The following is a 23,161-nucleotide window of genomic DNA, read 5'->3' as shown; positions in this document are numbered from 1 at the left end:
ACCGGGAAAATGTCTTTCCACACTGAGAGCAGTGGTATGTCTTCTCCTCCTGTGTATGTACCCGTAGGAAGCCATCACTCCCCATTGCTGACCAGAAATGAGCTACAACTGGGCTAATAACTAGCAAAGAAAATAAACAACTGTGTACACACGGCTACATGGTTTGATTTCAAAACAAGCACATCCACTCACTGCCCCACTTGACTTTTCAGTGCAATTAGAATCCTCCTCCGATGCACTCTACCTAAAAAATAAAATCAAAGACAGTCTTGCATAGTTCATTTGTTTTTTGAAAGGGGGCTGATATTAGGTTGATTCAACCACAATTCCCACAGTAATATAATAATAATAATAATTCCCCGTTTCAGTAGTGGGAAACGTTTATAGTGTTAACGGGGCAAAGTAAAAAGTGAAGTGAAGTTCAATCTCGTGCGTCTCTACAGGTATTTCTGGTGCTCGGCCATCCTGGGAAAGCTGCACAATATGATTTCATATAAACAAAACACATTTCAGAACACAGCCTCTATTCTGTCTTGTGATTTCAGGTCCTCTGACCGGGAAAATGTCTTTCCGTAATTAGAGCAGTAGTAATGGTTCTCTGCTGTATGTGTTTTTCCTGCTCTTTTAGGTTCCCTAACTGACCTAAACTCTTTCCACACTGGGAGCAGTGGACGGTCTTATCCTCACCTGAGTGTGTGTATTCTCTCCATGCTTTTTCAGGTTCCCTAATCGGGTAAATGTCTTTTGACACTGAGAGCAGTGGTAGGTCTTTTTTTCTGTGTGCGTCCTCTCGTGATATTTCAGGCCCCCTAACTGGGTAAAAGTCTTTCCACACAGGGAGCATTGGTAGGGCTTTTCTCCTGTGTGTTTCTTCTTATGCTCTTTTAGGTTCCCTAACTTGGTAAAATCCTTTCCGCACAAGGAGCAGTGGTAAGGTTTCTCCCCTGTGTGTGTCTTCTCATGCACCTTCAGGTCTCCTAACCATCTAAAATTATTTCCACAATGGGAACAGGGGTAAGGCTTCTCTCCAGAGTGTATTCTCTTATGTTTGTTCAGGTTCCCTAAGTGGGTAAAACTCTTTCCACACTGAGAGCAGTGGTAGGTCTTCTCCACTCCTGTGTGTATTCCTTCATGATTTTTCAGGCTCACTAAATGGGTAAAACTCATTCCACACTGGAAACATTGGAAAGGCTTTTCTCCCGTATGTATCCTCTCATGCTCTTTAAGGCTCCCTATCCGGGTAAAACTCTTCCCACAGTGGGGACAGTGGTAAGGCTTGTCTCCGGTGTGTATTTTCTCATGTTTTTTCAGATACCCTAACTGGGGGAAACTCTTTCCACACTGAGAGCAGTGGTAGGGGTTTTCTCCTGTGTGTATTGCTTCATGCCTATTCAGGCTTCCTAAATGTGTAAAACTTTTTCCACACTTCGAACATTGGAAAGGTTTTTCTCCTGTGTGTTTCATCTCATGTTCTTTTACATTCCCTAATGTGGTAAAATCCTTTCCACAGTAAGAGCAATGGTAAGGCCTCTCCCCTGTGTGTGTCCTTTCATGCTGCTTCAGGTTCTCTAACCACCTAAAATTCTTTCCACACTGGGAACAGATGTAAGGCTTCACTCCAGAATGTACTCTCTCATGTATTTTTAGGTGCCCTACTCGGGTAAAACTCTTTCCACATTGGGAGCAATGGTAAGGCCTCTCTCCTGTGTGTATTATTTTGTGTTCTTTCAGGTTCCCTAACCGTGTAAAACCCTTTCCACACTGGGAGCATTGGAAAGGCTTCTCTCCTGTGTGTATCCTCTCATGCTCTTTCAGGTGCCTTAACCGTGTAAATTTCGTTCCACACTGGGAGCATTGGAAAGGCTTCTCTCCTGTGTGTATTCTCTCATGTTCTTTCAGATGTGATGACTGGTTAAATCTCTTTTCACAATGGGTGCATTGGAAGAGCTTTTCTCCTGTGTGTGTTCTCTCATGCTCTTTGAGCTTAGATAACCACTTAAAACTCTTTCCACACTGGGAGCAGTTGTGTCCTGTCGCTGGTTTGGGAATCTCTGGGTCTGGATTCTCTGAAGGACTCTTCCCGCTGTCAGAGTGAGAGTCTGGTTTCTCTCCTGGCAAAGATAAAACAGAGTATTTGGTTAAACAGAGAGGCATGAATAAAACCTCCACATGATTGAACTGTCTTCCCATGAGGTTTAATCCAGACTAGATCCCTCATTATAAAATGGTAAATATGGATTCTGGATGCTGATTGGTTGATAGCCGTTAGATAATCCCAGGTAATACCTAAAAGTTCAATTTGAATTATTATTCTTTACCACCAGTCACTACAACATCACTACAACACCACTACAACATCACTACACCCAGTCACTACAACACCACTACAACATCACTACTACCAGTCACTACAACATCACTACCACCAGTCACTACAACACCACTACAACATCACTACGACCAGTCACTACGACCAGTCACTACAACCAGTCACTACATCATCACTACAACATCACTACACCCAGTCACTACAAGATCACTATGACCAGTCACTACAACATCACTACACCCAGTCACTACAAGATCACTACGACCAGTCACTACAACATCACTACATCATCACTACAACCAGTCACTACGACCAGTCACTACAACCAGTCACTAGTGGTATTGTAGTGACTGGATGTAGTGATGTTGTAGTGACTGTTCGTAGTGATGTTGCAGTGACTGGATGTAGTGATGTTGTAGTGATGTTGTAGTGACTGGATGTAGTGATGTTGTAGTGACTGTTCGTAGTGATGTTGCAGTGACTGGATGTAGTGATGTTGTAGTGACTGTTCGTAGTGATGTTGCAGTGACTGTTCGTAGTGATGTTGCAGTGACTGTTCGTAGTGATGTTGTAGTGACTGTTCGTAGTGATGTTGTATTGACTGGATGTATTGATGTTGTAGTGACTGGATGTAGTGACTGGATGTAGTGACTGGTCGTAGTGATGTTGTAGTGACTGGATGTATTGATGTTGTAGTGACTGGATGTAGTGATGTTGTAGTGACTGGATGTAGTGATGTTGCAGTGACTGTTCGTAGTGATGTTGTAGTGACTGTTCGTAGTGATGTTGCAGTGACTGTTCGTAGTGATGTTGTAGTGACTGTTTGTAGTGATGTTGTATTGACTGGATGTATTGATGTTGTAGTGACTGGATGTAGTGACTGGATGTAGTGACTGGTCGTAGTGATGTTGTAGTGACTGAATGTATTGATGTTGTAGTGACTGGATGTAGTGATGTTGTAGTGACTGAATGTATTGATGTTGTAGTGACTGGATGTAGTGATGTTGTAGTGACTGAATGTATTGATGTTGTAGTGACTGGATGTAGTGATGTTGTAGTGACTGGATGTAGTGATGTTGTAGTGACTGGATGTAGTGATGTTGTAGTGACTGGATGTATTGATGTTGTAGTGACTGGATGTAGTGATGTTGTAGTGACTGGATGTAGTGATGTTGTAGTGACTGGATGTAGTGATGTTGTAGTGACTGGATGTATTGATGTTGTAGTGACTGGATGTAGTGATGTTGTAGTGACTGGATGTAGTGACTGGATGTAGTGATGTTGTAGTGACTGGATGTAGTGACTGGATGTAGTGATGTTGTAGTGACTGAATGTATTGATGTTGTAGTGACTGGATGTAGTGATGTTGTAGTGACTGGATGTAGTGATGTTGTAGTGACTGGATGTAGTGATGTTGTAGTGACTGGATGTATTGATGTTGTAGTGACTGGATGTAGTGATGTTGTAGTGACTGGATGTAGTGACTGGATGTAGTGATGTTGTAGTGACTGGATGTAGTGATGTTGTAGTGACTGGATGTATTGATGTTGTAGTGACTGGATGTAGTGATGTTGTAGTGACTGGATGTATTGATGTTGTAGTGACTGGATGTAGTGATGTTGTAGTGACTGGATGTAGTGACTGGATGTAGTGATGTTGTAGTGACTGGATGTAGTGACTGGATGTAGTGATGTTGTAGTGACTGGATGTAGTGACTGGATGTAGTGACTGGATGTAGTGATGTTGTAGTGACTGGATGTAGTGATGTTGTAGTGATGTTGTAGTGACTGGATGTAGTGATGTTGTAGTGACTGGATGTAGTGACTGGATGTAGTGATGTTGTAGTGACTGAATGTATTGATGTTGTAGTGACTGGATGTAGTGACTGGATGTAGTGATGTTGTAGTGACTGGATGTAGTGATGTTGTAGTGACTGGATGTAGTGATGTTGTAGTGACTGGATGTAGTGATGTTGTAGTGACTGGATGTAGTGATGTTGTAGTGACTGGATGTAGTGCTGTTGTATTGACTGGATGTATTGATGTGTAGTTTAGTAGGATGGAGGCTGTATGGATCTGTAACTGCTACAGTGTAGTTTAGTAGGATGGAGGCTGTATGGATCTGTAACTGCTACAGTGTAGTTTAGTAGGATGGAAGCTGTATGGGTCTGTAACTACTACAGTGTAGTTTAGTAGGATGGAAGCTGTATGGATCTGTTACTACTACAGTGTAGTTTAGTAGGATGGAAGCTGTATTGATCTGTAACTACTACAGTGTAGTTTAGTAGGATGGAAGCTGTATTGATCTGTAACTACTACAGTGTAGTTTAGTAGGATGGAAGCTGTATGGGTCTGTAACTGCTACAGTGTAGTTTAGTAGGATGGAGGCTCCATAGCTGTATGGATCTGTAACTACTACAGTGTAGTTTAGTAGGATGGAGGCTGTATGGGTCTGTAACTACTACAGTGTAGTTTAGTAGGATGGAAGCTGTATGGATCTGTTACTACTACAGTGTAGTTTAGTAGGATGGAAGCTGTATTGATCTGTAACTACTACAGTGTAGTTTAGTAGGATGGAGGCTCCGAAGCTGTGTGGATCTGTAACTACTAAAGTGTAGTTCAGAAGGATGGAGGCTCCGTAGCTGTATGGGTCTGTAACTACTACAGTGTAGTTTAGTAGGATGGAGGCTCCATAGATGTATGGATCTAACTGCTACAGTGTAGTTTAGTAGGATAGAGGCTCCGTAGCTGTATGGGTCTGTAACTACTACAGTGTAGTTTAGTAGGATGGAGGCTCCGTAGCTGTATGGGTCTGTAACTGCTACAGTGTAGTTTAGTAGGATGGAGGCTGTATGGGTCTGTTACTACTACAGTGTAGTTTAGTAGGATGGAGGCTGTATGGATTTGTAACTGCTACAGTGTAGTTTAGTAGGATGGAGGCTGTATGGATCTGTTACTGCTACAGTGTAGTTTAGTAGGATGGAGGCTCCATAGCTGTATGGGTCTGTAACTGCTACAGTGTAGTTTAGTAGGATGGAGGCTGTATGGATCTGTAACTGCTACAGTGTAGTTTAGTAGGATGGAGGCTGTATGGATCTGTTACTGCTACAGTGTAGTTTAGTAGGATGGAGGCTCCATAGCTGTATGGGTCTGTAACTGCTACAGTGTAGTTTAGTAGGATGGAGGCTGTATGGATCTGTAACTGCTACAGTGTAGTTTAGTAGGATGGAGGCTCCATAGATGTATGGATCTGTAACTACTACAGTGTAGTTTAGTAGGATGGAGGCTCCATAGCTGTATGGATCTGTAACTGCTACAGTGTAGTTTAGTAGGATGGAGGCTGTATGGGTCTGTTACTACTACAGTGTAGTTTAGTAGGATGGAGGCTGTATGGATCTGTAACTGCTACAGTGTAGTTTAGTAGGATGGAGGTTGTATGGATCTGTTACTGCTACAGTGTAGTTTAGTAAGATGGAGGCTCCATAGCTGTATGGGTCTGTAACTGCTACAGTGTAGTTTAGTAGGATGGAGGCTGTATGGATCTGTAACTGCTACAGTGTAGTTTAGTAGGATGGAGGCTGTATGGATCTGTAACTGCTACAGTGTAGTTTAGTAGGATGGAGGCTGTATGGATCTGTTACTGCTACAGTGTAGTTTAGTAGGATGGAGGCTCCATAGCTGTATGGATCTGTAACTGCTACAGTGTAGTTTAGTAGGATGGAGGCTCCATAGCTGTATGGATCTGTAACTACTACAGTGTAGTTTAGTAGGATGGAGGCTCCATAGCTGTATGGATCTGTAACTGCTACAGTGTAGTTTAGTAGGATGGAGGCTCCATAGCTGTATGGATCTGTGACTGCTACAGTGTAGTTTAGTAGGATGGAGGCTCCATAGCTGTATGGATCTGTAACTGCTACAGTGTAGTTTAGTAGGATGGAGGCTCCATAGCTGTATGGATCTGTAACTGCTACAGTGTAGTTTAGTAGGATGGAGGCTCCATAGCTGTATGGATCTGTAACTGCTACAGTGTAGTTTAGTAGGATGGAGGCTCCATAGCTGTATGGATCTGTAACTGCTACAGTGTAGTTTAGTAGGATGGAGGCTCCATAGCTGTATGGATCTGTAACTGCTACAGTGTAGTTTAGTAGGATGGAGGCTCCATAGCTGTATGGATCTGTAACTGCTACAGTGTAGTTTAGTAGGATGGAGGCTCCATAGCTGTATGGATCTGTAACTACTACAGTGTAGTTTAGTAGGATGGAGGCTCCATAGCTGTATGGATCTGTAACTGCTACAGTGTAGTTTAGTAGGATGGAGGCTCCATAGCTGTATGGATCTGTAACTGCTACACAAAGTATATTTTTAAGTTGAAGGATTCTTTCACGCCGTTTCAAAAGCCGTGTCGCAAGTAATGATTGACTTTCTAAAACACACACGGCTTGTCTCAGACTAAACATAGTACATTTACATCCAGGACACTGAAATTAGTATGATGTTTGGTTACATAAGACAGATGGTTATTTAAGGCAAAAATGAAGGTATGGTGGTTGACTGGTGTGGGTGAGTGAGCGTATAACACGAACCTCTAGCAACCCAAAGGTTGCGAGTTCGAATCTCAACACGGATAACTTCAGCATTTTTAGCTAATTAGCTACTTTTGAACTACTTACTACTCTTTTTTTTAGCTAGTTTGCAACGACTTAGCATGTGAGCTAACCCCTCCCCTTCTGAGGCCAGGTTGTAACACACGCTTCTTGATTGTAGTTCACATGAGCCAGTCGCCGGCTGAAATCTGTCGGGAGAATATGCAGAACGCTGCCTGGAGTTCTAGCTGGTGTCTTCCCATCAAACTCCTTGAAATTTGCAATTGTGTCTTTAAAAAAATCACACACTATGTTGTTCTTTAGTGTATTTATATATCGCTTTTCAACAGTAAAAGTTTTAAAAAATCACCTGAGGACGTCTTTAACAATTCCTACGATACAGAAAAACATAACCAAGTGTAGTGTCCTTTTAAAAATCACACATTAGTTCAACAACTGCAGAGTTTGTGTCCCTGTTTAAGATAGTACTTACTGGAGTTAATCAGATCTCCAGTCTTCTCTTCTTCTGCTTCTTCCTCCTCCAATGTGACAGTAATATCCTTATCTTCCTCCTCCACTCCAAAATCGTAATCCTCTTCTTTCACTGTGACAGTAACCTCCTCGTCTTCCTCCTCTTTCACTTTGAACGCGCCTTCCTCTTCTTTCGCCGTAACAGCCTCGCCCTTAACTTCTTCTTTCACGGTAAAAGCCTCACACTCTACTTGTTTTTGTATTGTAACAGCCTCCTCTTCCTCCTCCTCTTTCACGGGAGCATCTTTCTCCGTCCAGCAGACCTCTTCTTCAGCAGGAAGAGAGTATTTTAGTAAACTCATGGTCGGGGATGTTAGCTAAACTAGTGCTAACTAAACCAGCCGACTGACAACAACGTCAATATGAAATTAAATGGGGTAGCTAGTTGTTTCCACAAAAGTACGTGTAAAACATAGTGGCAAATAAACCAGGAAATAGTCTAAAGAACTTGAACTTGACTTTGTTGTCTAGCGAGCTACCGAGGTGGCTGCAGTTGTTGAAGAAGCGTTCCGTCCACTAGATTATACGTCACAGTAGAAACATCGCCTGAAAGACACCTATCGCCATCTGCTGTCTGGAGGGAGGAAACGCAGTTGAGGGAATGTTTATTTTTTGTCTATTAAATAATATATTAACACTTTTACAAAGAAAATAATGTGTTGATTGATTAGTTATGATTTTTTAGTACGACTCAGAGCTCCATATCCTATTATGACTACCAGAGAGCTCCATATTCTATAATGACTATCAGAGAGCTCCATATTCTATAATGACTATCAGAGAACTCCATATTCTATTATCAGAGAGCTCCATATTCTATTATGACTATCAGAGAACTCCATATTCTATTATCAGAGAGCTCCATATTCTATAATGACTATCAGAGAACTCCATATTCTATTATGACTACCAGAGAGCTCCATATTCTATAATGACTACCAGAGCTCCATATTCTATTATCAGAGAGCTCCATATTCTATTATGACTATCAGAGAACTCCATATTCTATTATCAGAGAGCTCCATATTCTATAATGACTATCAGAGAACTCCATATTCTATTATGACTACCAGAGAGCTCCATATTCTATAATGACTACCAGAGCTCCATATTCTATTATCAGAGAGCTCCATATTCTATTATGACTATCAGAGCTCCATATTCTATAATGACTATCAGAGAGCTCCATATTCTAGTATGACTACCAGAGAGCTCCATATTCTATAATGACTACCAGAGCTCCATATTCTATTATCAGAGAGCTCCATATTCTAAAATGACTATCAGAGAGCTCCATATTCTATTATGACTACCAGAGAGCTCCATATTCTATAATGACTACCAGAGCTCCATATTCTATTATCAGAGAGCTCCATATTCTATAATGACTACCAGAGAGCTCCATTTTCTATTATGACTACCAGAGAGCTCCATATTCTATAATGACTATCAGAGCTCCATATTCTATAATGACTATCAGAGAGCTCCATATTCTATTATGACTACCAGAGAGCTCCATATTCTATAATGACTACCAGAGAGCTCCATATTCTATTATGACTACCAGAGAGCTCCATATTCTATAATGACTATCAGAGCTCCATATTCCATAATGACTATCAGAGAGCTCCATATTCTATAATGACTATCAGAGCTCCATATTCTATAATGACTATCAGAGAGCTCCATATTCTATAATGACTACCAGAGAGCTCCATATTCTATTCAGAGAACTCCATATTCTATAATGACTACCAGAGACCTCCATATTCTATTATGACTATCAGAGAGCTCCATATTCTATTATGACTACCAGAGAGCTCCATATTCTATTCAGAGAGCTCCATATTCTATAATGACTACCAGAGACCTCCATATTCTATTATGACTACAAGAGAGCTCATATTCTATTCAGAGAGCTCCATATTCTATAATGACTATCAGAGATCTCCATATTCTATTATGACTATCAGAGCTCCATATTCTATTATGACTATCAGAGCTCCATATTCTATAATGACTATCAGAGAGCTCCATATTCTATTATCAGAGAACTCCATATTCTATTATCAGAGAGCTCCATATTCTATTATGACTATCAGAGCTCCATATTCTATAATGACTATCAGAGAGCTCCATATTCTAGTATGACTACCAGAGAGCTCCATATTCTATAATGACTACCAGAGCTCCATATTCTATTATCAGAGAGCTCCATATTCTATAATGACTATCAGAGAGCTCCATATTCTATTATGACTACCAGAGAGCTCCATATTCTATAATGACTACCAGAGCTCCATATTCTATTATCAGAGAGCTCCATATTCTATAATGACTACCAGAGAGCTCCATTTTCTATTATGACTACCAGAGAGCTCCATATTCTATAATGACTATCAGAGCTCCATATTCTATAATGACTATCAGAGAGCTCCATATTCTATTATGACTACCAGAGAGCTCCATATTCTATAATGACTACCAGAGAGCTCCATATTCTATTATGACTACCAGAGAGCTCCATATTCTATAATGACTATCAGAGCTCCATATTCCATAATGACTATCAGAGAGCTCCATATTCTATAATGACTATCAGAGCTCCATATTCTATAATGACTATCAGAGAGCTCCATATTCTATAATGACTACCAGAGAGCTCCATATTCTATTCAGAGAACTCCATATTCTATAATGACTACCAGAGACCTCCATATTCTATTATGACTATCAGAGAGCTCCATATTCTATTATGACTACCAGAGAGCTCCATATTCTATTCAGAGAGCTCCATATTCTATAATGACTACCAGAGACCTCCATATTCTATTATGACTACAAGAGAGCTCATATTCTATTCAGAGAGCTCCATATTCTATAATGACTATCAGAGATCTCCATATTCTATTATGACTATCAGAGCTCCATATTCTATTATGACTATCAGAGAGCTCCATATTCTATTATCAGAGAACTCCATATTCTATTATCAGAGAGCTCCATATTCTATTATGACTATCAGAGCTCCATATTCTATAATGACTATCAGAGAGCTCCATATTCTATTATCAGAGAGCTCCATATTCTATTATGACTATCAGAGAACTCCATATTCTATTATCAGAGAGCTCCATATTCTATAATGACTATCAGAGAACTCCATATTCTATTATGACTACCAGAGAGCTCCATATTCTATAATGACTACCAGAGCTCCATATTCTATTATGACTACCAGAGAGCTCCATATTCTATAATGACTACCAGAGCTCCATATTCTATTATCAGAGAGCTCAATATTCTATTATGACTATCAGAGCTCCATATTCTATAATGACTATCAGAGAGGTCCATATTCTATTATGACTACCAGAGAGCTCCATATTCTATAATGACTACCAGAGCTCCATATTCTATTATCAGAGAGCTCCATATTCTATAATGACTATCAGAGAGCTCCATATTCTATTATGACTACCAGAGAGCTCCATATTCTATAATGACTACCAGAGCTCCATATTCTATTATCAGAGAGCTCCATATTCTATAATGACTACCAGAGAGCTCCATTTTCTATTATGACTACCAGAGAGCTCCATATTCTATAATGACTATCAGAGCTCCATATTCTATAATGACTATCAGAGAGCTCCATATTCTATTATGACTACCAGAGAGCGCCATATTCTATAATGACTACCAGAGAGCTCCATATTCTATTATGACTACCAGAGAGCTCCATATTCTATAATGACTATTAGAGCTCCATATTCTATAATGACTATCAGAGAGCTCCATATTATATAATGACTATCAGAGCTCCATATTCTATAATGACTATCAGAGAGCTTCATATTCTATTATGACTACCAGAGAGCTCCATATTCTATAATGACTATCAGAGATCTCCATATTCTATTATGACTACCAGAGATCTCCATATTCTATTATCAGAGTTCCATATTCTATTATGACTACCAGAGAGCTCCATATTCTATTCAGAGAGCTCCATATTCTATAATGACTATCAGAGATCTCCATATTCTATTATGACTACCAGAGATCTCCATATTCTATTATCAGAGTTCCATATTCTATTATGACTATCAGAGCTCCATATTCTATAATGACTATCAGAGAGCTCCATATTCTATTATCAGAGAACTCCATTATCTATTATCAGAGAGCTCCATATTCTATTATGACTATCAGAGCTCCATATTCTATAATGACTATCAGAGAACTCCATATTCTATTATCAGAGAGCTCCATATTCTATTATGACTATCAGAGCTCCATATTCTATAATGACTATCAGAGAACTCCATATTCTATTATGACTACCAGAGAGCTCCATATTCTATAATGACTACCAGAGCTCCATATTCTATTATCAGAGAGCTCCATATTCTATTATGACTATCAGAGCTCCATATTCTATAATGACTATCAGAGAGCTCCATATTCTATTATGACTACCAGAGAGCTCCATATTCTATAATGACTACCAGAGCTCCATATTCTATTATCAGAGAGCTCCATATTCTATAATGACTACCAGAGAGCTCCATTTTCTATTATGACTACCAGAGAGCTCCATATTCTATAATGACTATCAGAGCTCCATATTCTATAATGACTATCAGAGAGCTCCATATTCTATTATGACTACCAGAGAGCTCCATATTCTATAATGACTACCAGAGAGCTCCATATTCTATTATGACTACCAGAGAGCTCCATATCTATTATGACTACCAGAGAGCTCCATATTCTATAATGACTATCAGAGCTCCATATTCTATAATGACTATCAGAGAGCTCCATATCTATTATGACTACCAGAGAGCTCCATATTCTATAATGACTATCAGAGAGCTCCATATTCTATAATGACTACCAGAGACCTCCATATTCTATTATGACTACCAGAGAGCTCCATATTCTATTCAGAGAGCTCCATATTCTATAATGACTATCAGAGAGCTCCATATTCTATAATGACTATCAGAGATCTCCATATTCTATTATGACTACCAGAGCTCCATATTCTATAATGACTATCAGAGAGCTCCATATTCTATAATGACTACCAGAGAGCTCCATATTCTATTATGACTATTAGAGAGCTCCATATTCTATTATCAGAGAGCTCCATATTCTATAATGACTATCAGAGATCTCCATATTCTATAATGACTATCAGAGCTCCATATTCTATTATCAGAGAGCTCCATATTCTATTATGACTATCAGAGATCTCCATATTCTATAATGACTATCAGAGCTCCATATTCTATTATGACCATCAGAGAGCTCCATATTCTATTATGACTATCAGAGATCTCCATATTCTATTATGACTACCAGAGAGCTCCATATTCTATAATGACTACCAGAGCTCCATATTCTATAATGACTATCAGAGAGCTCCATATTCTATTATGACTACCAGAGAGCTCCATATTCTATTATCAGAGAGCTCAATATTCTATAATGACTATCAGAGCTCCATATTCTATTATGACTATCAGAGCTCCATATTCTATTATGACTACCAGAGAGCTCCATATTCTATTATGACTACCAGAGCTCCATATTCTATTATCAGAGAGCTCCATATTCTATTATGACTATCAGAGCTCCATATTCTATTATGACTACCAGAGAGCTCCATATTCTATTATCAGAGATCTCCATATTCTATTATGACTATCAGAGAGCTCCATATTCTATTATGACTATCAGAGAGCTCCATATTCTATTATGACTACCAGAGCTCCATATTCTATAATGACTATCAGAGAGCTCCATATTCTATAATGACTACCAGAGAGCTCCATATTCTATAATGACTACCAGAGCTCCATATTCTATTATGACTATCAGAGAGCTCCATATTCTAGTATGACTACCAGAGAGCTCCATATTCTATAATGACTACCAGAGCTCCATATTCTTTTATCAGAGAGCTCCATATTCTATTATGACTATCAGAGCTCCATATTCTATAATGACTATCAGAGAGCTCCATATTCTATAATGACTACCAGAGAGCTCCATATTCTATAATGACTACCAGAGCTCCATATTCTATTATCAGAGAGCTCCATATTCTATAATGACTATCAGAGAGCTCCATATTCTATTATGACTATCAGAGAGCTCCATATTCTATAATGACTACCAGAGCTCCATATTCTATTATCAGAGAGCTCCATATTCTATAATGACTACCAGAGAGCTCCATTTTCTATTATGACTACCAGAGAGCTCCATATTTTATAATGACTACCAGAGCTCCATATTCTATTATGACTATCAGAGAGCTCCATATTCTATAATGACTACCAGAGAGCTCGATATTCTATTATCAGAGATCTCCATATTCTATTATCAGAGATCTCCATATTCTATTATCATAGATCTCCATATTCTATTATGACTATCAGAGCTCCATATTCTATAATGACTATCAGAGCTCCATATTCTATAATGACTATCAGAGAGCTCCATATTCTATTATGACTACCAGAGAGCTCCATATTCTATAATGACTACCAGAGAGCTCCATATTCTATTATGACTACCAGAGAGCTCCATATTCTATAATGACTATCAGAGCTCCATATTCTATAATGACTATCAGAGAGCTCCATATCTATTATGACTACCAGAGAGCTCCATATTCTATAATGACTATCAGAGAGCTCCATATTCTATAATGACTACCAGAGACCTCCATATTCTATTATGACTACCAGAGAGCTCCATATTCTATTCAGAGAGCTCCATATTCTATAATGACTATCAGAGAGCTCCATATTCTATAATGACTATCAGAGATCTCCATATTCTATTATGACTACCAGAGCTCCATATTCTATAATGACTATCAGAGAGCTCCATATTCTATAATGACTACCAGAGAGCTCCATATTCTATTATGACTATTAGAGAGCTCCATATTCTATTATCAGAGAGCTCCATATTCTATAATGACTATCAGAGATCTCCATATTCTATAATGACTATCAGAGCTCCATATTCTATTATCAGAGAGCTCCATATTCTATTATGACTATCAGAGATCTCCATATTCTATAATGACTATCAGAGCTCCATATTCTATTATGACCATCAGAGAGCTCCATATTCTATTATGACTATCAGAGATCTCCATATTCTATTATGACTACCAGAGAGCTCCATATTCTATAATGACTACCAGAGCTCCATATTCTATAATGACTATCAGAGAGCTCCATATTCTATTATGACTACCAGAGCTCCATATTCTATTATGACTACCAGAGCTCCATATTCTATTATGACTATCAGAGCTCCATATTCTATTATCAGAGAGCTCCATATTCTATTATGACTATCAGAGCTCCATATTCTATTATGACTATCAGAGAGCTCCATATTCTATAATGACTACCAGAGCTCCATATTCTATTATCAGAGAGCTCCATATTCTATAATGACTACCAGAGAGCTCCATTTTCTATTATGACTACCAGAGAGCTCCATATTTTATAATGACTACCAGAGCTCCATATTCTATTATGACTATCAGAGAGCTCCATATTCTATAATGACTACCAGAGAGCTCCATATTCTATTATCAGAGATCTCCATATTCTATTATCAGAGATCTCCATATTCTATTATCATAGCTCTCCATATTCTATTATGACTATCAGAGCTCCATATTCTATTATGACTACCAGAGCTCCATATTCTATTATGACTACCAGAGCTCCATATTCTATTATGACTACCAGAGAGCTCCATATTCTATAATGACTATCAGAGAGCTCCATATTCTATTATCAGAGATCTCCACATTCTATTATCATAGATCTCCATATTCTATTATGACTACCAGACCTATTCTATTATTACTTTAAAGTACTACTTCAGGAGTTTTTTGGTGTATCTGTACTTTACTATTTATATATTTGACAACTTTTACTTTACTACATTCCAAAAGAATGAAAACAAGAACATTGTCCTGCCTGCTTTGCTTAATAGAAGGAATGTGAAATGATTTATACTTTTACTTTTGATACTTAAGTATATTTAGAACCAAATACTTTTAGACTTTTACTCAAGTAGTTTTTCCACTGGCTGATTTTTACTTGAGTAACTTTCTATTAAAGGCATCTATACTTTTATTCAAGTATGACAATTCTACCTCAACAACAAATGTGTGAATACCAATGAATTTAAAACCCACTATAGCAGGTTAGGACTAAGTAATGTTACATAACCTTGTCTACTCGCTATACTAATGCTCAATGAATTTAAAACCCACTATAGCAGGTTAGGACTAAGTAATGTTACATAACCTTGTCTACTCGCTATACTAATGCTCTGCTGTCCAGAAGGTAACAGGAAACAGAAACAATGTCTTTCTGCAGTAAAGTTAAGACACTGTTGACCCAAGACAGGATGCTAATCAGTTTAACCTCCGAAACCTCTCAAAAAGGCCAGACCACAATAATACAGCTAGCGAGGGTAGCTACCAGCAGGAAGTAGGCTACCTATCCTGCACCCGCAAACACAAACATTACCCAGAATTCCTAGCATCACCATCTATCTATACAGTGCCTTCGGGATGAATTCAGACCCCTTCACTTTTTCCCCATATTTTGTTACGTTACAGCCTTATTCTAAAATGGATTAAACACTTTTTACTAATCTACACACAAAACCTCCTAATGACAAAGAGAAAACAGGTTTTTACATTTTTTTTGCAAATTTATTACAAATTCGAAATGGAAATACCTTCTTTACATTAGTATTCAGACCCTTTTGCTATGAGACTCCAAACTGAGCGGCGGTGTATCCTGTTTCCAGTGATCATCGTTGAGATGTTTCTACAACTTGATTGGACTCCACCTGTGGTAAATTCAACTGAATGGACACGATTTGGAAAGAGACACACACCTGTTTATATAGAACCTTCCAGAAGGACAACCTATAAAAAGGTTTACAGTGCACGTAAGAGCAAAAAACCAAGCCATGAGGTCGAAAGAATTGTCCGAAGAGCTCCGAGACAGGAGCTGGAAGGCACAGATCTGACGAAGGGTACCAAAAAATGTCTGCAGCATTGAAGGTTCCCAAGAACACAGTGGCCTCAAGTGTCAGCTTCCTGGCAATGCCAGGTTTTTGGCTAAAATAAAATGTTGTGGTACTGGGTACAGTTCTGGGTACAGTTCTTTGGCACTTGGATTAAAATCGGTGGCATGGTCAGATGACACGGCCACACTCATGAAAGGTTAAAGTCATTAAGAGGTTAAGGAGCATTGGTAAGGCTTTTCTCCTGTGTGTTTCTTCTTATGCTCTTTCAGGTTCTGGGAGCAGTGGACGGTCTTATCACCTGAGTGTGTGTATTCTCTCATGCTTTTTCAGGTTCCCTAATCGGGTAAATGTCTTTTGACACTGAGTGCAGTGGTAGGTCTTTTTTTCTGTGTGTGTCCCCTCGTGATATTTCAGGCCCCCTAACTGGGTAAAAGTCTTTTCACACATGGAGCATTGGTAAGGCTTTTCTCCTGTGTGTTTCTTCTTATGCTCTTTTAGGTTCCCTAACTTGGTAAAATCCTTACCGCACAAAGAGCAATGGTAAGGTTTCTCCCCTGTGTGCGTCCTCTCATGCTCTTTCAGGTCCCCTAACCACCGAAAACTCTTCCCACAGTGGGAACAGGGGTAAGGCTTTTCTTCAGAGTGTATTTTCTCATGTTTTTTCAAATACCCTAACTGGGTAAAACGCTTTCCACAATGAGAGCAGTGGTAGAGTTTTTCTCTCGTGTGTATTCCTTCATGCCTTTTCAGATTTCCTAAATGTGTAAATCTCTTTCCACACTGGGAACATTGTAAAGGTTTTTCTCCTGTGTGTTTCTTCTTATGCTCTTTTACGTTCCCTAATGTGGTAAAATCCTTTCCACACTGAGCGCAATGGTAAGGCTTCTCCCCCGTATGTGTCCTTTCATGCTGCTTCAGGTTCTCTAACCACCTAAAATTCTTTCCACACTGGGAACAGAGGTAAGCCTTCACTCCAGAGTGAATTCTCTCATGTATTTTTAGGTGTGCTAATCGGGTATAACGCTTTCCACACTGGGAGCAATGGAAAGGCTTCTCTCCTGTGTGTATCCTCTCATGCTCTTTCAGGTGCCTTAACCATGTAAAACCCTTTCCACACTGGGGACATTGGAAAGGCTTCTCTCCTGTGTGTATTCTCTCATGCTCTTTCAGAAGTGATGACTGGTTAAATCTCTTTTCACAATGGGAACATTGGAAGAGCTTTTTTCCTGTGTGTGTTCTCTCATGCTCTTTGAACTTAGATAACCACTTAAAACTCTTTCCACACTGGGAGCAATTGTGTCGTGTCGCTGGTTTGGGAATCTCTGGGTCTGGATTCTCTGAAGGACTCTTCCCACTGTCAGAGTGAGAGTCTGGTCTCTCTCCTGCCAAAGATAAAAACAGATTATTTTGTTAAACAGAGACCTGAATGAATGATTAAACTGTTTTCCTATGAGGTTTAATCCAGACTAGATCCTTCAATATAAAATCATTATAAAATGCTGATTGGTTGATATTCGCGATAATCTCAGGTAATGCCTTTTAAAAGTTCCATCCATCCTATTTTTTTTAGGGGAATATTTAGGCTTTCTGATAATGTATAAACAATAATAAAACAAACAAATGTAAACCCACCCACACTGTGCCATGAGGTCACTGTTCAATCTGCTTTCTGCTGTTAAGGGAGAGAGAGGCAAGATCTAAAAAAAATATATTTTTTTAAAAGCCCACTTTAAATCTGAGATTTTTTAAACTATCTCATCCATATGTAAAAAAAAAAAAACATGAAGTCTTTGTCAATCCAAATGCCCAGATATTTATAGGAACCCGATCGATGGGAAAACCATCCAGTGAATAAATATATAGTCCATCTGAAACATCCTGGAGAGAACTACAGAACAACATGTATTTAGTCTTGTCCACATTACAGAACAAGTTTTAAACCAACCAGGGCGTTCTGTTAGGTAACAAGGTCAGATAGCAGCTCTAACATAGTCTGGCCAACAGTTGGGTCAATGGAGAGACCTCCAGTGCCTTCGGAAAATATTCAGACCCCTTGACTTTGTCCACATTTTGTTACGTTACAGCCTTATTCTAAACATGGATTAAATGTTTATCCTCATCAATCTACACACAATAACCCATAATGACATCACAATACCCCATAATGACATCACAGTACCCCATAATGACATCACAATACCCCATAGTGACAAAGTGAAAACAGGTTTTAAAAAAACCCAGAAATACCTTATTTACATAAGTATTCAAACCCTTTGCTATAAGACTCTAAATTGAGTTCCGTTGCATCCCGTTTCCATTGATCATCCTAGATGTTTCTACAAGTTGATTGGACTCCACCTGCAGTAAATTCAATTGACTGGACATCATTTGGAAAGGCACACACCTGTCTATATAGAGCCTTCCCGAAGGACAACCATCTCCGCAGCACACCAATCAGGCCTTTATGGTAGAGTGGCCAGACAGAAGCCACTCCTCGGTAAAAGGCACATGACAGCCCGCTTGGAGTTTGCCAAAGGGCACCTAAAGGACTGTCCGACCATGAGAAACAAGATTATCTGGTCTGATGAAACCAAAACTGAACTCTTTGGCCTAAATGTTACATCTGGAGGAAATCTAGCACTAGCCCTACGGTGAAGCATGGTAGTGACAGAATCATACTGTGGGAATGTCGTTCAGCGGCAGGGCCAGGGAGACTAGTCTGGATCGAGGGAAAGATGAATGGAGCAAAGTTCAGAGAGATCCTTGATGAAAACCTGATCCAGAGTGCTCAGGACCTCAGACTGGGGTCCTCATCTTTCCAACAAGACAACGACCCTAAGCACACAGCCAAGACAACGCAGGAGTGGCTTCGGAACAAGTCTCGGAATGTCCTTGAGTGGTCCAGCCAGAGCCCGGACTGGAACCTGATCGAACATCTCTGGAGAGACCTGAAAATAGCTGTGCAGCGACCCTCCCCATCCAACCTGACAGAGCTTGAGAGAATCTGCAGAGAATGGGAGAAACTCCCCAAATACAGGTGTGCCAAGCTTGTAGCGTCATACCCAATAAAACTTGAGGCTGTAATCGCTGCCAAAAGGTGCTTCAACAAAGTACTGAATTCTTATGTAAATGTCATATTTCAGTTTTTATTTTTGTTATAATTAACAAAAAAATTATAAACAACCTGTTTTTGATTTGTTATTATGGGGCATTGTGTAGATTGATGAGAGGGAAAAAACGATTGAATCACTTTTAGAATAAGGCTGTAATGTAACAAAATGTGGAAATGCACACAGCAGAGACCATGGAGGAGAGACACAACAGAGAACATGGAGGAGAGACACACAACAGAGAACATGGAGGAGAGACACAACAGAGAACATGGAAGAGAGACACACAACAGAGAACATGGAGGAGAGACACACAACAGAGAACATGGAAGAGAGACAACAGAGAACATGGAGGAGAGACACACAACAGAGAACATGGAGGAGAGACAACAGAGAACATGGAGGAGAGACACACAACAGAGAACATGGAGGAGAGACACAACAGAGAACATGGAAAAGACACACAACAGAGAACATGGAGGAGAGACAACAGAGAACATGGAGGAGAGACACACAACAGAGAACATGGAGGAGAGACACACAACAGAGAACATGGAGGAGAGACACACACAACAGAGAACATGGAGGAGAGACACACAACAGAGAACATAGAGGAGAGACACACAACAGAGAACATAGAGGAGAGACACAACAGAGAACATGGAGGAGAGACACAACAGAGAACATGGAGGAGAGACACAACAGAGAACATGGAGGAGAGACACACAACAGATAACATGGAGGAGAGACACAACAGATAACATAGAGGAGAGACACAACAGAGAACATGGAGGAGACACACAACAGAGAACATGGAGGAGAGACACACAACAGAGAACATGGAGGAGAGACACACAACAGAGAACATAGAGGAGAGACACACAACAGAGAACATGGAGGAGAGACACACAACAGATAACATGAAACAGCATGAATACCATTGTTGCTGAGTGGCTGGGGGACAGCATTAATACCATTGTTGCTGAGTGGCTGGGGGACAGCATTAATACCATTGTTGTTGAGTGGCTGGGGGACAGCATTAATACCATTGTTGCTGAGTGGCTGGGGGACAGCATTAATACCATTGTTACTGAGTGGCTGGGGGACAGCATTAATACCATTGTTACTGAGTGGCTGGGGGACAGCATTAATACCATTGTTGCTGAGTGGCTGGGGGACAGCATTAATACCATTGTTGCTGAGTGGCTGGGGGACAGCATGAATACCATTGTTACTGAGTGAATGGGGGACAGCATTAATACCATTGTTACTGAGTGACTGGGGGACAGCATGAATACCATTGTTACTGAGTGGCTGGGTGACAGCATTAATGCCATTGTTGCTGAGTGGCTGGGGGACAGCATGAATACCATTGTTGCTGAGTGGCTGGGGGACAGCATTAATACCATTGTTGCTGAGTGGCTGGGGGACAGCATGAATAACATTGTTGCTGAGTGGCTGGGGGACAGCATGAATACCGGGGACTGTGAAGAGACAAACACAAAGGTACAGAGACACATGCATTGTGATATTGCTGTATTGTGTTGTAGATACGTAGTGGTGTAATAATGTTATATGATGTACTGTTTTATATTTTGTTTTCTGTGTAATGTAAGTGCCTTAATGTGTTTGGACCCCAGGAAGAGTAGCTGCTGCCTTGGCAGGAACTAATGGGGATCCATAATAAACCCCAGGAAGAGTAGCAGCTGCCTTGGCAGGAACTAATGGGGATCCATAATAAACCCCAGGAAGAGTAGCAGCTGCCTTGGCAGGAACTAATGGGGATCCATAATAAACCCCAGGAAGAGTAGCTGCTGCCTTGGCAACACTAATGGGGATCCATAATAAACCCCAGGAAGAGTAGCTGCTGCCTTGGCAGGAACTAATGGGGATCCATAATAAACCCCAGGAAGAGTAGCAGCTGCCTTGGCAGGAACTAATGGGGATCCATAATAAACCCCAGGAAGAGTAGCTGCTGCCTTGGCAACACTAATGGGGATCCATAATAAACCCCAGGAAGAGTAGCTGCTGCCTTGGCAGGAACTAATGGGGATCCATAATAAACCCTAGGAAGAGTAGCTGCTGCCTTGGAGGAATGGGCCAAAATACCAGCAACAGTGTGTGAAAACCTTGTGAAGACTTACAGAAAACGTTTGACCTCTGTCATTGCCAACAAAGGGTATATAACAAATTATTGAGATAAACTTTTGTTATTGACCAAATACGTATTTTCCACCATAATTTGCAAATAAATTCATTAAAAATCCTACAATGTGATTTTCTGGATTTTTTTCTTCTCATTTTGTCTGTCATAGATGAAGTGTACCTATGATGAAAATTACAGGCCTCTCTCATCTTTTTAAGTGGGAGAACTTGCACAATTGGTGGCTGACTAAATACTTATTTTGGCCCCACTGTATTACAATTCTATTAATACATCATAACATATTACAAACAAGCTTATCTTTTAGGTTCTGAGCTCAGTGGACATTTATAAGTTATATTCTCCCAGAATCAATGGCGAGGCCCAGAGCCAGATATTAAAACAATACATTAATTCAACAAGGGCAGTTTGTGGCTCTGCTTTTAAGACGGTACTCACTGGTGATAATCAGATCTTCAGTCTCATCTTCCTCTCCTTCCACCTCCTCTTCATCTCCCAATACGTCTTCCTCCTCCTCTTTATGTAAGATAGCCTCCTCTTCCTCTCCAAAAGGTTCTTTCACTATAACATCCTCCTCTTCCTCAGTTTTCATTCTGACAGCTTCTACCTCCTCTTCTTTCACTGTGACAGCCTCTATCCCCTCTTCATCTTTCACTCTAAAAGGTTCTTCCTCTTCTTTCACTATAACATCCTCCTCTTCTTCTTTCAATGTTATGGCCTCCTCTTCCTCCTTTTTCATTCTGAAAACGTCTATCTCCTCTTCTTCCACTGTGACAGCCTCTATCCCCTCTTCCTCTTTCCATCTAAAAGATTCCTCTACCTCTTCCTCCTCTTTCATTCTGAAAGCTTCTTCCTCTCCTTTTACTGAAACATCTTCCTCCTCTTCTTTTACGACAACGTTCAGCCCCAGAGCTTCTTTCTCCGTCCAGCAGACCTCCTCTTCTTTAGCAAGAGGGGAGTAGCTTAGTGAGCTCATGGTTGGTGATGCTAGTTAGCATTAACGAGTAGCCTGGTGCTAAGCTAACTTAGCTAGCTAGCTAACTGTCTAACAACGTAAATATGAACTTAAATGGGGCAACTAGCTACACGAAAGAAGTTTAAAACACAGAGGCAAATATACACCGAAAGCGTCTAAAGAGCTCCAATGTTTTGACTATGTTGGATAGCAAGCCACAGAGGTGACTGACTAGACTGTCGTGAAACAGGTAAGATGAACTAAGTACTTCCGGGTCGCAGATATGTAGAATCCTTCAGAATAAGAGTCCTGCCCTGTATACTTTCTAAATGAATAATTAGTGAGAAAATGATGCAAAATAATGTGATTTATTTGTTATTGTTATGTATATATA

The 23,161-nt window shown here is 39.9% G+C and overlaps 1 protein-coding gene across 1 annotated transcript; it reads right to left on the bottom strand.

Annotated features, from left to right (window-relative positions):
- Positions 1-642: 642 nt before the first annotated feature.
- On the bottom strand, positions 643-22,870 carry LOC139395714 (zinc finger protein 431-like). Its single transcript, XM_071143056.1, has 3 exons — positions 22,251-22,870; positions 1,974-2,111; positions 643-1,889 (listed from the first exon to the last, which is right to left on the bottom strand). The coding sequence occupies exons 1-3, from the start codon at positions 22,786-22,788 to the stop codon at positions 643-645; spliced, it is 1,923 nt and encodes a 640-aa protein (XP_070999157.1). The 5' UTR covers positions 22,789-22,870.
- Between the last annotated feature and the right edge of the window lie 291 nt (positions 22,871-23,161).

This window comes from Oncorhynchus clarkii, unplaced genomic scaffold (assembly GCF_045791955.1).
Source record: "Oncorhynchus clarkii lewisi isolate Uvic-CL-2024 unplaced genomic scaffold, UVic_Ocla_1.0 unplaced_contig_456_pilon_pilon, whole genome shotgun sequence".
In the NCBI taxonomy this organism is placed as follows: domain Eukaryota; kingdom Metazoa; phylum Chordata; class Actinopteri; order Salmoniformes; family Salmonidae; genus Oncorhynchus; species Oncorhynchus clarkii.
This window is presented reverse-complemented; position numbering and strand designations above follow the sequence as displayed.